At 33.0% G+C, this 14,221-nt stretch overlaps 1 protein-coding gene across 1 annotated transcript; it reads left to right on the top strand.

Annotated features, from left to right (window-relative positions):
* The first annotated feature begins 3,685 nt into the window (after positions 1 to 3,685).
* Positions 3,686 to 13,980, top strand: LOC128042568 (uncharacterized). Its single transcript, XM_052633960.1, has 3 exons — positions 3,686 to 3,845; positions 4,944 to 5,034; positions 13,617 to 13,980. Exons 1-3 carry the CDS (start codon positions 3,686 to 3,688, stop codon positions 13,978 to 13,980), a joined length of 615 nt encoding a protein of 204 aa, XP_052489920.1.
* The last annotated feature ends 241 nt before the right edge of the window (positions 13,981 to 14,221 follow it).

Genomic DNA, 14,221 nt, shown 5'->3' with positions numbered 1-14,221 from the left:
AAACCGAAACAATTTCATACCTTAATCAAGCTAGTAAAGTGCCGAATCCCTAATAAGCTTTAATGGTTTTCTTCTTTGTTCATTTCGGCTAAGAAAGATGATGAAAATGGCCAATTTTTTTATGTATAACATATATTATTTATTTGTTGTTTTACTTATTTAACCTTTATTAATTAATTTAATAAACATATACTATTAGGGTAATGTTAACTATTGCCACCCACTATCTTATTTTTGGTCTTATTGCACCTTTAAACCTCCCATTTAAAAAGACAATAACAATTTGGTGCTTTTAGATCTGACCCCTAAATTTTCATTTTACGCGATTAAGTCATTTTACTTAATTGGTCATTCAAACGATAAAATTTAAACACGAAAATTTCACACAATCAAATTGACACAAAATAAACACACAAAATAATATTAAAATAGTTTTTTGACTCAGTTTTGTGGTCCCAAAACCACTTTGCCTGATTAGGATCAAAATCGGGCTGTTACAATTTCTCTACTTCGATATTCAATAATTACATCATAAATATTTTATTTTTGGTACAAAAGGGTTTACAATCTGAAGATAAAAAGAGGGGTTGCAATTGTTGTGATTTAAACCTCAATTGCCTCAAATTTGTCATCGTCATTATCGTCGTCGTTATCCTCATCCTCATCATCATCATGAAATATATATCAATAACTAATAAAAATAATTAAAAAATGAATAAATGATGAAAATTTATTGTTTAATTTGCAGGTGTATTCAACTTGGAGGCATGTACTCATGACTCAGGATGTCAATTGAATTGTGAACATCTCGGCCTTTGTGACCTAACAACCGGAAAATGTAGTTGTCTGCTATTGTTTGAGCCATTACCCTCTGCCACTGTACTAAATGCTGTAGCACGAAATGTTGTTTACCAAATGTTGCAGTACCAAATGCTGCTATACCAAATGCTACGGTACCAAATGCTGCTGTAACAAATGCTATTGTACCAAACGTTGCGGTACCAAATGCTGCTGTACCAAACGTTGCGGTGCCAAATGCTGCTATACCGAAACGCTGCGGTGCCAAATGCTACTATACCAAAATGCTGCGATACCAAATGCGAATGAGAAATGTGTTGACGATGCGGATTGTGCTAATTTTTGTGGACCAACTTGCAAATACTATAATTGTGATATCGACTTTTGTATATGCCATTGTAGTGCATGAAAAACATAGTGTTTTTGTTCAAAGGCTCGAATTTTAGACCTTTCAACATTTTTTACTAAAAAATTAGTACATAAAATGAGTGACTAGAAAAAGGTGTTGAGAGGATTAATTTGCTTTTTATTATATTAAAAACCGCTTTATCGATCTTGAAAAAAAGATGATAAACTAATAATTATAATCATGCTTCCAATTCAAATATGAATGATGTATTTGTGTTATTATATATTTTTTAATGTCATGTTATATTGATATTGTGTAATCGTGTCATATCTAACATTTTTTATTTTGCATTTAAAAACTTTCTTTATGGTTTCACTGTTGAATTAGATACTTCATTTTCTTGACTAGATATATTCTTATAAACCCATATGTTATGTTGAAAGAGATACATGAGTGCTCAAATATATATATTTTTTTTTCCTTTTGTTAACATTGAATTGGTGGCCAAGGGCGAGGGGACTAGAAGTGACCTTGGCCCTCCAAAAATGAAAAATTCTTTATGTAGTCCTTTTAACTTCTATAAAATTAAAAGTTAACATAATGATAAATTTTCACTTTGACTCTACAAGAAATATTATTCATTTCTCCCCCCAAACAATTTTTTGGCTTCGGTCTTATTGGTGGGGAAATAAAAATCTCAACAAAATGTTAAAAAATTTCCCATATACCAATTGATTCTGGTCCAATCGGTTGTCTGATTCTTAAAAACTTGTTGTAAACCTTTTATGTTGTGTTGAAAGAGGCATGTTGGACTGCTGGAAGATTTATTTTTCTTTTATTGACAATTTAACTCGAGAAACAAAAATCTGAACAAATATTAGACTGTTAGAGTTGTAACACAAATTCTTATTAAAATAAAATACAGTGGTAAAATAAAATAAAAGTAAAATTCATATAAAACTATAATTCTTTTATTTTACATTGATTAGAATAAGGTTTTTTTGATGGTCACTATACTAACTATAAATACGACAAAGGCAAACGCACCTATCGAACTATAGTATAGCTAAGGTGAGTAGGGAATATTGTATCCACGAGGACTAAAAGTAATAGTAATTACCGTTTTTCTATTATTTAACCTACAATTTGGATAGATGTATTTTAATATAAATTTACTAACCTAATTTAACTATGAACGCAACAGAGAATGAATCAAGGAAATAATCGAATATTAACCAACGAGATAGACTCACTTGTGTCTAAATTAAACGATTTACTCACTTGTGTCTTGATCCGTAGAAATCCTAAATTATGTTAATATCTCTTTTGAGAGTAAGAACAACTTTCTCTAGGTTGATTAATTGAAATCTCTTTCAAATTAAAACCTCTATCGTCGCATTAACTCGATCTATGGATTCCCCTATTAGATTTGACTCTAATCCGGTAGATTTATGTCATCCTATTTCTAGGATTGCATGCAACTCCACTTAGTTATGCTAGATCTATTATTAAATAGAGACTTTTCCTCAACTGAAATAAGCACATTAAACATGAATTATTATCCTAGAAATATTAAAACAAGAAATAAGCATACACAATTGAGAACAAGAATCAAATATTTATCGCGTAAAAACATAAATTAAATAAAAAGATTCATCATAGGTTTCATCCTCCCTAGGTACCTAGGGAATTAGTTCATAATCTTGAATGAAATCATCTCAAAGTTAGAATAACCACAAGACATAAAGAAACTTGATAAAACTTCGAAAGAAATTAAAAGATCTTTGATCTTGATGGAGATTCGCTTCCGAGTTGATTCCGATGGTGTTCTTCGAGTGTTTTCTTGGATATTTCCTGATTGCCCCCTTATGTCTTCTTCTAATGGCTATTTATAGACTTTAGAATGCTCAGAAAGCCTAAAAATTGGGTTTTTCCACGTATTTGAGAAGTAGGATGCGAAATCGACACGGGCTGGCACATGAGCACGTGTCTAACCCATGTGGCTCACATAGGCGTGTGTCCAACCCATGTGGCTCACATAGGCATGTGCCCAGCTCATGTGGAAATGCCCAAGCTTGTGGCTCTTGAAAATAGATCTATTTGTTCGATTTTGGCTCGTTTTTCGCTCTTTTGGCTCCCAAATGCTCTACTAAGTATAGAAACATGAATTTAAAGGATTAGGAGCATCAAATTCACTAATTTGCATAATTAATCATCCAAAAACACATTAAGAATGAGATTAAAATATGTTACTTTTATAGACTACACGTCATTTATTTGACATTGATTAGAATAATATTTTTTCAATCTATAAATAGATGTAGTCTAAACTCCTCTTGTATCATTCAAATTTGACATTAGTGAATTTTTTTCTCTTCTGTCCGTGGTTTTTTTCCTGAAAGGGTTTCCACATAACATTTGTGTGTTCATATTTTTCTTTCTTTTTTTACTTGCAATCATTCTATATTGTCATTGTTGACATTCAACTTTGACAAATTGGTATAAGAGTTTTTTGGGTTACTTATCTCGACCACAGTAATGACATCACTGAAGTATGAAATTTTACTGTTGGATCACAATACCATATTCGCATTGTGGCAGTTAAAGATGCAGACAGTTCCTGCGCAGATAGATTTGGAAGATGCCCTACTGGGGATAGATAAGATGACTTTGACATTGTCGAATGAAGAGAAGAAGCGTAAACATCGAAAGGCCTTGACGCAATTATATTAGCATTTTTCTAATGAAATTTTGCAGGATGTGATGAATAAGAAGATTATTGCTGCATTATAAGAAAAATTGGAACAAGTATGCATGTGAAATATTGTCTTTATGCTCATCGATTAGAAGAAGGTGCGTCTGTGCATAAACACTTAACTGTGTTTAAGGAAATTATCTGAACCTAAAGGCCATAGAGGTTCAATTTGGTAAATAAGATTTAGGGTTGATCCTACTTTGTTCGTTGCCCCCGTCCTATTCAACCTTTAGAGATAGGATTTTGTATAGCCGCGAACCTCTCACAGTTGATGAAGTCTATGATTTTTTGACCTCGTATGACAAGATGAAACATCTTGTGATTAAATCCGACTCTTAGGGGGAGGGTATTATTGTTCGTGGGGGACGAGAGCAGAATACTGATGATGATTATGGAAGGACACAGGAACAAAATCCTCGCAGTAAATTTAAGGGTAGATCGAGATCTTTAAATAGAGTTAAAACCTGTAACTTCCGTAAAAAGAAAGGGCACATTAAATCTGAGTGCTATAAGTTGCAAAACAAGATTAAAAGGGAGGCTACAAATTAAAAGGAAAAACAACCAAAAAAATCCGGTGAAGCTGATGTTGTTGAAGACAACAGCAATGATGAACTCCTAGTTGCTTTTGCCGACAATTCTAAAGTAAGTGAAGAGTGGATCCTTGATTTTGACTGCATCTTCCATATGAGATCCAACCGAGATTGGTTTACAACTTATAAAAAAGTCTCTGAAGGTGTTGTTTTGATAAGAAATAATGCTTCGTGTAAGATCGCAGGTGTTGGAATAGTTAAAGTTAAGATGTTTGATGGAGTTGTCAGAAAATTTAGTGACGTAAGACATGTTCCAGAATTTAAGATAAATTTGATCTCGTTGAGTACTCTTGATTCAAAAGGGTACAAATACACAACTGAAAGTGAGGTTCTGAAGATTTCAAAAAGTTCCCTCATTGTGATGAAAGGGCAGAGAAAAATTGCCAAGTTATATGTTTTGTAAGGTTCTATTGTTATTGGTGATGAACAATTGCTTCTTTTTCCTTGTCAGACGATGATGTTACTAGACTATGGCATATGCGCTTAGGGCATGTGAGTGGGAACAGCATGACAGAATTGAGTAAAAGAGGACTTCTTGATGGGTAAGGCATTAACAAACTGAAGTTCTGTGAGTACTGCGTTTTTCGGAAGCAAATGAGAGTTCAATTCACTAGAGGAATCTATAACACAAAGGGAACATTGGGTTACACTCATTTTAATCTTTAGGGACCATCCAGAGTGCCTTTGAAAGGTGAAGCCAATTATATGCTAACTTTTGTTGATGATTTTTCCAGAAAAGTTTGGGTGTTCTTCCTGAAGCAGAAAAGTAATGCGTTTTCTGCATTAAAGTCTTGGAAAACATGGTTTAAAAACAGATAGGAAAACATATAAAATATCTTCGCACAGATAAAGGCTTGGAGTTCCATTCTGATGAGTTTAACGAATTATGCAAATCAGAAGGGATCATGAGACACTTGATAGTTCATCATACTCTACAGCAAAATGGCGTTACAAAACGAACGAATAGAATGATCATGGAGAAGGTTCGATGCATGTCATTGAAAGTTAATTTACCGAAGTCGTTTTGGGCTGAAGTAGCCTCTTCTGCATTTTTTTATCAACCGTTCTCCATCATTACCATTGAGAAAAAGACTCCACAAGAGATATGGTCTAGTAAGCCTGCTGATTATTTTGATTTAAAGATTCTTGGGTGTCCTATGTGTGTTCATCTTGATAATGGAAAATTGGAATTGAGATCTATTAAATGTTTTTTTTCTTGGTTATAAGGCTCGTGTAAAATGTTTTAAGTTATGGTGCCCTGAAAATAAAAAAAGTTGTAATTAGAAGAGATATTTTTGATGAAACTGCTATGCTACCTAACTTATCTTTTAAAGACTCTTCAAATAAAAAACAGCAAAAGCAGGTGAAGCTTTAGGCTGATCCAGTATCTACAATAGAGTTGACTCCTCAAGTTAGTACAGAAAATCATAATAGACTCACTTCTTCACCATAATATTCTATTGCCAAAAACAAAATTAGGAGAGAAATTAAACCTCCAAAGAGGTATGCTGAGGCTGATCTAGTTGCTTATGCTTTAAATATGGTTGTAGATATAGATGGAAATCACGAGCCATCTACTTATTTCGAGGCAGTTAGCGGCGAAGACTTAAAAAAGTGGATGTTTTCCAGGTAAGAAGAGATGGAGTCACTCCACAAAAATAGAACATGAGATCTCGTAAAGCTTCCAAAGGTAATAAGGTTGTTCGATGTAAATTGGTGTTCAAGAGGAAAGAAGAGACTCCAGGTGTTGAAGAACCTAGATATAAAATAAGGCTTGTTGCAAAGGGTTACAGTCAAATTCCAAGTGTGGACTTCACAGATGTGTTTTCTCTAGTTATGAAGCATAGTTTGATTCAAGCCTTGGTTGGTATTGTGGCAATATATGATTTAGAGCTCGAATAGTTATATGTAAAAACATCATTCTTGCATGGAGAACTTGAGGAGGACATTTACATGCAACAACCAAATAGCTTTATAGTATCAGAAAAAAAGGACTGTGTTTGCTTGTTGAAAAAGTCCCTTTATGGCTTGAAATAGTCGCAAAGGTAGTGGTACAAGAGGTTTGATTCTTTTATGACTTCTTATGATTTCAAAAGAAGTAGCTTTGGCAGTTGTGTTTATTTTAAGAAGAACATTTATGGTTCTTTTGTGTATCTATTCCTCTGTATTGATGACATGTTGATAGCAGCGAAAGATAAATGAGAGGTAAGAAAGGTTAAAGCTCAGCGCAATGAAGAATTTGAGATGAAGGATTTGGGAGTAGGAAGGAAGATACTTGGTATGGAGATTCTCAGAGATAGAAAAATAAGAAAATTGTATCGAAGTCAGAAAGGGAACATTGAGAAAGTTCTTTGTAGGTTCAATATGCAGAGTGCTAAGCCTGTTAGTACTCCTTTGGCAGCCCATTTCAGACTTTCATCATCTTTGTCTCCACAATCAGGTGATGGGCTTGACTACATGGCAAATGTTTCATATTCTACTATAGCGGGATCTCTTATGTATGTTATGGTTTGTTCACGTCTAGGTTTATCATATGCAGTCAGTGTAGTTAGTAGATACATTGCGAATCTCGGTAAAGTACACTGGCAAATAGTTCAGTGGATTTGGAGATACTTACGAGGCACTGCTGATGTTTTTTTACAGTTTGGAAGAAATAGAGATGGAGTCATTGGGAATGTTGATGCTGATTTTGTTGAAGACATTGATAAAAGAAGGTCTCTCACAGGTTATGTCTTTAGAATTGGGGGTTGTGTAATCAGTTGAAAGCCACTTTGGAAACCAATGTCGCTTTGTCTACCTTTGAAGCTGAGTACATGACGATTATTGAGGCTTGTAAAGAAGCTATCTAGTTAAAAGAGCTATTTAGTGAACTCAATGAAGACCTTCAAATCAGTATAGTATTTTGTAATAGTCAAAGTGTCATCTTCCATATGAAAGATCAAATGTTTCATGAGAGAACAAAGCACATTGATATTCAGTATCATTTTGTTCGTGATATTATTGCTCATGATGTTATTGTTGTGAGCAAAATCAGTACTCATGATAATCCTGCAGATATGATGACTAAGTCACTTCCTATAACCAAGTTTGAGTATTGCTTAGACTTAGTTGGTGTTCATTGTTGAAGATAAACCCTTAAAGGGTTTCAGTAAAGATGTGGAGAACTTATTCGTTGAGATGTCAAGGTGGAGATTGTTAGAGTTGTGACCCAAATTCTTTTTAAAATAAAATACAGTGGTAAAATAAATAAATAAAAGTAAAATTCATATAGAACTATACTTCTTTTATTTTACATTGATTAGAATAAGGTTTTTCAACCTTACTACACTTCATCTATTTGACATTTATTAGAATAAGGTTTTTTCAACCTATAAATAGATGTAGTCAAAACTCCTCTTATATCATTCGAATTTGACATTAGTGAATTTTCTTCTTCTCTGCCCATGATGTTTTTCCTCGAAAGGGTTTCCACGTAAAATCTGTGTGTTCTTATTTTTCTTTCCCTTTTTTTTTTCTTGCTATCGTTCTATATTGTCATTATCAACGTTCAACTTTGACAAAGACTAACGAGGTTTCAAGTTTTACAAGACATGCGTTAAGAGAGCAACAATATTTGAATTTTTAATTTTAATTGGGATTTCATCATCATCTTCATTTGATAAGAATAAAATTTGTTTTCCCCACAAGAAACCTATAATTTTTTTTATCCTTTTCAAGTTCAATGGCCTCTTGCTATGTTCTCGTTGCTCCACCCAAGTATAAACATCATCTACTTCCTCCATGATTCCCTACCTTCATACTTATTGACATGAGCTTTAGCCACATTTTTTGTAACACCCCTAATCTGTATCCAACGCCGAAACAGGGTTACAGAGTATTACCGGACTTAAAATCGAACAAATATTAATTTAATATTTATCTCACATTCAAAACAAAAACCATTCATAATCAATCATATAATTCCTAATACGAGACCTCGAGGCCCAAAATAGACATTAAAAATAGTTCGAGAATAAACCGAGTACTTAAGAAAATTTTCAGAAAACATGGAAATTTTTCAAAGGTGCAGGGGACACATGCCCGTGTGTCTCACACGGCCAAAAGACACGCTCGTGTGTCTTACATGGCCAAAAGACACGCCCGTGTCTCAGGCCGTGTGGGCATTCGAAATAAAGACACACGGCCGTGTCACAGCCCGTGTCCGTACTTTTGTAACTCACTGACTTGTGTCACACAGCCAGACTACACGACCTTGTGCCAGGCTGTGTACCTTTCGAAATGGCCTACACGCCCGTGTGCTAGGTCATGTGCTAGGCTGTGTGAAAATTGAAAGGTATACTGACTTGTGCCACATGGCCAAGCCACACACCCGTGTGCTAGGTTGTGTGAAGCTACTAACTTGATTTCTATAGAAGTTACAGGGGACACACGGCCATGTGTCACACACGGCTGAGACACATGCCCGTGTCTTCTCCCGTGTGGACAAAAATAGGCCATTTTTCAAGCCATATTTCTCACCCAAATTGGTACCAACCTAAACACAATGATTTGCATATACCCATGATATAAATAGGCATTCAAAACCAACCAATATCAAGCTTATAATATGTTATAACATCACACACAATCATGATACTCATAAGCACTTTAATAGGCCATTTATAACATGCCAAATATGTCTCAAAAATCTACCTAAATGGCCAAACACATATAAACATCATTGTGTCTAAAACTTATCATGCATGCCACTTATCAATCTCAACTATTTGGTACCCAAAATACCAATTCACAAACAAGGCATTCACATGGCAACCATACACCGCATATAAAAAGACTATTTACATATTTACAAGACAAAATGTATGTCCACAATACAAGCCAATTCAAATGGCTAAGACACAACAAAACATATAGGCTACTATTAGCCAAAATGACCTATACATTCCATTTAACCAAAATATATAGTCAAAAGTACCAAAATAACGATTGATAGTGTAATGAGATCTCCAACAACTTCTAATCCAAACGAGCTTTCGAAACACTATAAAACACAGAAAAATAAACAGAGTAAGCAATTAAGCTTAGTAAGTTCGTATAACTAAAAATACAACTTACCAATCAACCACAAAATAGGTAAGAAAAGTTAAGGCATAATACAATTCAATTTGGCCCAAAAGCCTAACACATAATCATTAAGCATGTTAGCCCTTAATTCACATGTCAATTTTTACCAGTTCTCCTATTTCACATAAATACCTGTACTAGTTCGTATCGAAATCGTATAATCCTCGTAACAACATTGTGCCCGTTGAACCATTTGGAATAATATCAGATACATGGGTATCTCACACACTATGTGCCAACACGTGGTCAAAACCACTACTATCTCATATCTCGTATCAATGCTCTCTCTCGAGCCCTAACTGGGTCTGCTCACAAAATCTGTCAGTCAAGACGTAGCTACACGGTGCTGCTCACACAAGTTGTAAAGTAATTGCCACACATGCCAGAAATTCAGCCACCGGTAGAACGTACGAGACCAGCACCCACAACACGGTAACCCCTAATGACATGTCATTTGTATTCTATCTATTCCGAGGGTTCAACCGGGATCCATAAGTCGTCAAAACTTCGTCAAATATTTTTGTGGAGTCGTATTATCAAGAATATAATAATAAAGCATTTAAATCAAATATATTTAATGCTTATTAAACATACGAACTTACCTTAAACTTGTACGAAGTAAAACGATCGTTCAGTCCAATACTTTATCCTTCCCCGGATCTAAATTCGTACGTTGCTTTTCTTGATCTATATAATCAAATTTAACCAATTTAATCCTTAATATATTCAATTCAATCCAAAATCATTTTATGGAAAAATTACCATTTTGCCCCTATACTTTTGACTTCTTTACAATTTAGTCTCCAGGTTCGTAAAATGAAATTAATGCAAATTCACCCCTAACCAAGCCTAGCTGAAATTAATAAATGCTTATAGCAGCTCATACATTTCACAATTTCACACATTTATCACAAAATTTTCACATTTCTCAATTTAATCCCTAATGAACAATTTCATTAAAAATCACTTAACAAAAGTTGTTTAACTCACAACAAAGATTCATTTTCTTCCATTAAACTTCACAAAAAACTAAAAGGCTCTCATGGTAAAACCCTAAACTTTCAACCATTTTGAAAATTAGTGCCCTAATTAGCTAGGTTAAGCTACAACGATCCCGAAAGCATAAAAATCATTAAAAACGGGACAAAACAACCTTTACATGGAAGGAGAATGTCTAGTTGAAATTAACAAGCTTCCAAGGAGGTTTTTCTCCTTTATTTTTCAGTGGAGAAAGATGAACAAAATGATGGCATTTTGTTTTATTTAATTTTCATTTATTACCTAATTATCATTTTAACCTTACCTAATGGTCTAATTGCCATATAAGGACCTCCACTTTAATGTTCTATAGCTATTTAACATATTTAGCTAATAGAACACAACTTTTGGATTTTATGCGATTTAGTCCTTTTCATCAAATTGAGCATACAAACGGTAAAATTCCTTAACGAAATTTTTATACTATAATACTATCATGCTGTAGATCCTAAAATAATATTAAAATAAATTGTTTGACCTCGAATTTGTGGTTCCAAAACCACTGTTCAGGACAAAAAATATAGGCCCAAAAAATGGGCTTGGACAAAAAAATAAGACCCGTTTAAAAAATAGGCCGGGCCTTGGGTAAGGGATTTTTGGCCCGGGCCCGACCCAAATTCACTAAAGGACAAAAAAATCTATTTTTTTATTTTTTAATATTATTTTCTTATTGTTTTCTCCCTATTTTGCTACCATTTTACTATTATGTTGCTACTATTTTGTTGTTATTGTTTGGATATTGTATAAAACTTATTTTATTGTTAATTTTGTTATTATTTTAAAGATGTTTGCTAATTTTTATTATTATTTTAGAGGTATTTACTTGTTAATTTGCATCTATCTTAGTGTTATTTAAGTATACATACTTTTAAAATTTATTTTCAATTTGTTGGGACATATTTATTTTGATGTTTTTAGTATTTTTGATGTATTATATGTATTTTAAAATTATATAAAAAATAAGATGGGTGGGCCAGGTCGGGCCCAGGTTTTAACATTTTTATCTAGGTCGGGCTTGGGTAAAATTTTAGGCCCATATTTTGGGCCAGGCTCGGGCCTAGCAAACGGGCTTAAATTTTTAGTTGATCCTGGCCCATCCCGACCCATGCACACCTCTACCACAGATCCCCAATTTTGCCTCTATTTATTTATTTAAAAAGTGAGTTGCACCTTTAAGTTTTCAGGCCGGATCAAACGAGATTCGGTTTACACAACTCTAACACAAGCCATGGTCCCACCTAGTTCAATTCACATCTAGTGGAGGTCACATGCATATGGATGAAAATGGCTTGAATACCATGGTAAAAGCAACCTAAGTGATGCTACCAATCAGACAAGGGTATTTTGTGAAATGATCAATTTAGTCTTTTACATTTATATATATATTTTTTGTCAATTTGGTCTTTGTTCTTTTTTCTATGGTTAAATTTAACTTTCAATCTTAAAAAAAGAGTAAAATCACATTGTTGCTAGCATGGCAATCGACGTGTATTTTATGCTAATTTTTTTGAATTTCAAAATTATTTTTTAATGTGACATATAAGATAAATAGTGTTGTATCAATATAAAGTACACGTAGATTGTCACGTGGTCTGCCACACCAACATATTCAAAAAATTAAAATTTTAGTAAGGATTTCCATTGAAAAAGTTATTTTACTCTTTCTTAAAGTTTAAGAAATATAAATAAGAACCAAGTTGACAAAATATATAAACACTAAATACTAAATTTATCATTATATTATTTATTTTTAAATGAATCTTTCAAACAAAAAATATTATAATTTCTTTAATTAGATTCATCTTGTACCTTGTAATTTTCTACATTATTTTTATGAGAGTAAAAAAAATTAAAATATTTATTTTAAAAATTGACACACCATGGTATTAAGGCATACATTCAAGTTGCACATGGTTGGCCTTGTAAGCACCTTATGAGGTGCTTGCACACTATAAACTCACCGTCTATTTAATTATTCACTCTCAGCAAAATATTTGTATAAACCCATCAGAAAGACAAAATCGAAATATTTAAGTACAACCCTCGAAAATATTATATAAATATGGTGATTTAAAAGGTTTATGTATACTGGTGTTTTAGAAGACAAAAAAGTGGGACATAGAACCATACAAAACGATGTCAACTTCATATTATATAAATATGGTGATTTAAAAGGTTTATGACTAAACACATAAAATTATTTTATTACCTTTATATTATTAGTTTAGAATATTATTTTCAATTAATTTCTAAAATATAGAAAAATTATTAATATATATGGTAACTATAATTGATTTACTTATACTCTTAACCTTATTATACCATAAGTGATGTGAAAATTAAATTGCAAAATCTCTATTTTCCTAATATGAGATTTTATTTTGCTACACAATTGGCAAGTATATCATCAACTTGCAATAGCAAAATTTAATATTAGGTTCAAAAGGCCCACAAATTCAACTATAAAATGCACAATACATCTCATACTTTGTACATCACTAGCTTATCTCCGTATAATCAATTTTTAGTTTTATCTCTCAGTTGCTTTCAAATAATGGCTTCTTTTGGGGTTTCTTCTTGTTTCATCATTTTGATTGTAGCATTTTGTTAGTATATACAATATTTCTCTACTCGATATTCAATCATTACATCATAAATATTTTCTTTTTGGTACAAAAGGGTTTACAATAAGAAGATAAAAAGAAGGGTTGCAATTGTTATGATTTAAATATCAATTGTCTCAAATTTATCATCGTCGTCGTCATCATCATCATCATCATCATCATCATCATCATCATATATATATCAATAATTAATAAAAATAATTAAAAAATGAATAAATGATGAAAAATTATTGTTTAATTGCAGGTGTATTCTACTTGGAAGCATGTACTCTTGACTCGGAATGTCAATTGAATTGTGACCATCTTAGCCTTTGTGACCTAGCAATCTAAAAATGTAGTTGTCTACTACTATCTGAGCTGCTATCCTCTTCCATTGTACCAAATGCTGCGGTACCAAATGCAGGCTTACCAATTTTTGCGGTACCAAATGCTGCTAGTCCAAATGTTTCTGTACAAAACGTTGCGGTAGCAAATACTACTGTACCAAATGCTGCGATACCAAATGTTGCTGTACCAAATGTTGCGGTAGCAAGTGTTGCTGTACCAAATGCTGCGGTACCAAATGCTGTTGTACCAAATGCTGCGGTACCAAATGCGGATGAGAAATGTGTTGACAATGTGAATTGTGCTAATTTTTGTGGACCAACTTGCAAATACTATAATTGTGATATCGACTTTTGTATATGCCATTGTACTGCATGAAAAACATAGTGTTTTTGTTCAAAGGCTCGAATTTTAGACCTTTCAATAATTTGCACTAGAAAATCAGTACATAAAACGAGTGACTAGAAAAAGGTGTTGAGAGGATTAATTTTCTTTTTATTATATTAAAATCCGCTTTATCGATCTTGAAAAAAAATAGATGATAAACAAATAATTAAACTTATGCTTCCAATTCAAATATGAATGATGTACTCGTGTTATGTTTATGTTTTTATGTCAT

Source organism: Gossypium raimondii, chromosome 7 (genome assembly GCF_025698545.1).
Source record: "Gossypium raimondii isolate GPD5lz chromosome 7, ASM2569854v1, whole genome shotgun sequence".
NCBI lineage: Eukaryota > Viridiplantae > Streptophyta > Magnoliopsida > Malvales > Malvaceae > Gossypium > Gossypium raimondii.
The sequence above is the reverse complement of the archived record's forward strand: the minus strand, read 5'-3'. Positions and strand labels throughout refer to the sequence as shown.